Source organism: Anomaloglossus baeobatrachus, unplaced genomic scaffold (genome assembly GCF_048569485.1).
Source record: "Anomaloglossus baeobatrachus isolate aAnoBae1 unplaced genomic scaffold, aAnoBae1.hap1 Scaffold_5263, whole genome shotgun sequence".
NCBI lineage: Eukaryota > Metazoa > Chordata > Amphibia > Anura > Aromobatidae > Anomaloglossus > Anomaloglossus baeobatrachus.
The window spans coordinates 5,001-9,696 of record NW_027444631.1 but is presented as its reverse complement, the minus strand read 5'-3'; the positions used below and the strand labels follow the sequence as shown (position 1 = coordinate 9,696).

General features: G+C 40.9%; 1 protein-coding gene across 1 annotated transcript; it reads right to left on the bottom strand.

The window, feature by feature from the left end:
- Window positions 1-562: 562 nt before the first annotated feature.
- On the bottom strand, window positions 563-4,502 carry LOC142283000 (nicotinamide N-methyltransferase-like; the record flags this gene model as incomplete). Its single annotated transcript, XM_075333074.1, has 2 exons — window positions 563-986; window positions 4,295-4,502. Coding segments are annotated over 2 exons (632 nt in total), but the record flags the coding sequence as incomplete, so codon positions are not given.
- Window positions 4,503-4,696: the final 194 nt, after the last annotated feature.

Genomic DNA, 4,696 nt, shown 5'->3' with positions numbered 1-4,696 from the left:
TGCTACTCCAAGCATGTCTGCTATCTCTCTGATGGATTCTTTCTTTTTTTTCAGCCTCAGGATGTTCTGCTTCATCTCAATTGAGAGTTCCTTACACCGCATGTTGTCTGGTCACAGCAACAGCTTCCAAATGCAAAACCACACACCTGTAATCAACCCCAGACCTTTTAACTACTTCATTGATTACAGGTTAACGAGGGAGACGCCTTCAGAGTTAATTGCAGCCCTTAGAGTCCCTTGTCCAATTACTTTTGGTCCCTTTAAAAAGAGGAGGCTATGCATTACAGAGCTATGATTCCTAAACCCTTTCTCCGATTTGGATGTGAAAACTCTCATATTGCAGCTGGGAGTGTGCACTTTCAGCCCATATTATATATATAATTGTATTTCTGAACATGTTTTTGTAAACAGCTAAAATAACAAAACTTGTGTCACTGTCCAAATATTTCTGGACCTAACTGTATATTTTATACACTTCTATTATGCACTAGACACTGATTAAGGATATTATTAGGATTTAGCTTTACATATAACTTATAACTTATACTGTATCATCTAAGACCTATTTCTCTCTGTGAGCTGCAATGAATATCATTCCCGTATAGTCCGTAAGGTCACTCACAGCTGATCTCATCTTAACCTCACAGCCATCAATAATAAAACCTTCTCCAACCAGAGCTTTTCTGGCAAACTCCTCATCATATTTGAAACCATGGAACTTGTCTTTCCCAATTGTGTAATATGTTAAGTCTAAAGCCCCAATTAATATAATGTATCCTCCAGGCTTCAGCAATCTTGAGAACTTCCTGAGATATCTCATGTAATCATCTTGATTTTTGCTGATAACATCCAGGAGCCAAGCACTGATGATACAATCTGCTGGTGGTAAGACGATCGGATCCATGATATCGTCTTTCTCGAGGTCACATTTCAGAACATGTTGAAGGGCTGATCTCACTTTCAATTCTTTGTCCTGTAACTGATCTCTGAAAGAAATGGGAAAAATGATGAAAATTATTGTCCCACAGTCAATATTGAATAGGATAGCATTAGAGCTAAGTGGATCATCAACTTTCAATGTGAGAATTAAAATGTAACTTTTCATGGATTTTTTAAAGGACAAAATATGAACAAACAAATGGTCTTTAAAAGATTGGCGATCATGTCATGCAATTGAAGCAATTGAATATTATCACTATTTTATGCTGTGGTTACTTCAGCTGACGCCACAGTATCTTACCCTATAGAGGTCATAACTTACACTACCCGAAGCACAAATACAGACTTGACCAGAAATACAGTAGAAAACACGTGTGTTGGAAATATATTAATGCACAGTTGTAAAGCATTAAGCACTGAATCACTATATCAGATGATTGTGTTATAGCTCAATATATCAAAATACAGTTACATAGTGATATACAATGAATCACCATCCAAAATGATTCCATTATAATGCAACCCAAATAAGCAACCACATTATGTGTAGAGGAATAGACAGTGATCCAAAATGTTCAGAACCAGAAATCCAATCAAGGCACTATCTTGATCGACAATGGTCATATGCATTAGTTTTGCTAGCTCTCAGGGTTAAAGGTGAGCAAGTTACCTAGTCTGGTCCATATCTAGTCTGTATCTGGAGATAGCTGCTTGGAAGTTTGTTTGGTGTCTTCCCATCCTTAACCCCTTAACGACCGCGGGCCGTAAAATTACGTCCTAGCGGTCATAACGTTACTGCCCGCGGTCTCCTGGTAGCAGCATGCTGCGATCAGCGCACATCTCAGCTGATTTTCACAGCTGAGATGTGTGCCTGCTAGGCACGAGCAGAATTGTTATCTGCTCGTGCCATTTAACCCCTGTAATGGCGCTGTCAATATGTGACAGCGCCATTTTAAACGCGATAGCGGTAAAGTTTTACTTACCGCCCGATACTGGAAGTCACGTGACATGATCACGTGACTTCCGATGGTTGTCATGGTAGCATAGGGTCATGTGATGACGCCTGTGCTAGACATGAACTACTTTCACTTTCGCTTTCCACGAAGGCCAGGGAAGCAGAAAGTGCACGTATCTGCTGTTTACAGCTGTGTAGCTGTGATCAGCAGATAGTGCAGAGCGATCGGATTGCTGATCGCAATAGCCCCCTAGGGGGACTAGTAAAATAAAAAAAAAAGTAAAAAAAAAAGTTTTAAAAAATTAAAAAAAAACAAAAAAACATAAAAGTTTAAATCACCCCCCTTTCGCCCCATTGAAAATTAAAGGGTTAAAAAAATAAAAAATATACACACATTTGGTATCACCACGTTCAGAAACGCCCGATCTATCAAAATATAAAATCAATTAATCTGATCAGTAAACGGCGTAGCGGCAAAAAAATTCCAAACGCCAAAATGACGTTTTTTTGTCGCCACAACTTTTGCACAAAATGCAATAACAGGCGATCAAAACGTAGCATCTGCGCAAAAATGGTACCGTTAAAAACGTCAGCTTGAGTCGCAAAAAATAAGCCATCACTGAGCCATAGATCCCAAAAAATGAGAACGCTACAGGTCACGGAATATGGCGTAAAACGTGCGCCACTTTTTTCAGACAAACTTCCGAATTTTTTTTAACCCCTTATATAAAAGTAAACCTATACATGTGTCTACGAACTCGCACTGACCTGAGGCATTATACCCACACATCAGTTTTACCATACAGTGAACACAGTGAATAAAATATCTCAAAAACAATAGTGCTATCGAACTTTTTTTGCAATGTTTCTGCATTTGGAATTTTTTTGCCATTTTCCAGTACACTATATGGTAAAAGCTAAGGTTTCATTGAAAAGTACAGTTCGTTCTGCAAAAAATGAGCCCTCACATGACCATATTGACTGAAAAATAAAAAAGTTACGTCTCTTAGAAAAAGAATGGCAAAAAAAAAAACGGAAAGCGAAAAATCGGCCAGTCGTGAAGGGGTTAATTCTCTTTTTGGTTTGCCTCACTTATCTTTTCCGTTACTCCTTCCTGTAGTTTGGTATGCATTGTATTTGTTTACCCTTATTTGTCTCTTGTCTGTCTCTTTTACCCTTGGCTGTCCTTTGTATCTTTATCCCAGAGTGGGACTAGTGTTCCTGCTTTCCTGCACACACGTCAAGGTTGTATTCAGGGAAATACAGGGATAGGAGCGTGATTGCGGCATAGGGGAAATAACCCATCTAGGGATGGCAAGGAACTCAAGGTTGCTCAGAATTGCTCAGGTTAAGTGCAAGGGGTTGCTCTTTTCTATTCTTCCCTAGTAGTAGTTCTTCGCTTCCTCCAGTCATGCTTTGTGCTGACCAGTGCCTTGATGGAGCAGGTCAACCAAGAGCTGCCCTGGAGTGCTACCTAGTGCCTATCGCCAGACAAGTCCAACCTCACCAGCTGAGGCTGTGATGAACACTGGGTAGGCTCTTAGTCACGCTCCTCCGGTGAAAGCCTGGTTCTGGGGGTTGCAATTCTACATCCCTCTCTCCCCTCCATCTTATAGCATGACACATTTATTCTGGAGCTACAAACATTGAGAATTTTGATCTGAGATGATAAATGTAAACTTTTCTACTAACATTTACAATTTCATTTTGAACTGACTATCATTGTAATATAAGGTAGACAGAAAACACATGATATTACGCTAAGACTGCAGTTATATATTTTCTAATGTAGAAATAAAGAGAGTAAAGTGGGCTTTACATGCTGTGATCTCGCTAGCGAGATCGCAAGCGATCGTACCCACCCCTGTTGGTTGTGCGACACGGGCAGATCGCTGCCCGTGCCGCACAACCTTGCTTAACCCCGTCACACAGACTTACCTGCCCTGCGACGTCGCTCTGGCCGGCGATCCGCCTCCTTTCTAAGGGAGCGGTTCGTGCAGCGTCACAGCAATGTCACACGGCAGGCATCCAATAGAAACGGAGGGGCGGAGATGAGCGGGACGTAACATTCCGCCCACCTCTTTCCATCTGCATTGCCGGTGGAGGCAGGTAAGGAGATGCTCGTCACTCCTGCAGTGTCACACATAGCAATGTGTGATGCCGCAGGAACGAAAAACAACATCGTTAATAAGCAGAAAACAATTTTTTGTTTCAGGACGATCTCCCTGCGGCAAACGATTTTGACCGCTTTTGCGATTGTTTAAGGTCGCTCATAAGTGTCACACACTGCGATATGACGCCGGATGTGCGTCACAAACACCGTTACCCCGACGATAATTCATTAATGATATTGTAGCGTGTAAAGCCCGCTTAAGTTCTCATTTTTGGACAATACATCACCTGGTTTCTCCTATGTCTACATGAAGTTTTGCAGCATGCTGCCAATCAAATGCCCCTGTTCGTGAGTCCACCCATCTCTTCAGCTCCATGATGCATCTTTCTCTGGCCTTCAGCACTATGATGTGTTTGAAAAAGTCACAGGCTGCAAACAAATGATGAACCAGGGAACTATGACTGAGGTCAATCAAGACGTCTCCATTAACATAACCTGCATGGAAAAAAAATGCAAATTTTATTTTTTTCATTGAAACATACATATATATTGGTGGAAAAGTCAAGATAACAGGATTGACCAACACTGTTAATGTAAATTATGAGCAGAGTCAACATTTACTGTTTTTTTTATCAAATTCTTCGAAATTGTGCATGTTGCATCTGCAAGTTCTCCAGAAAAGACCGTTA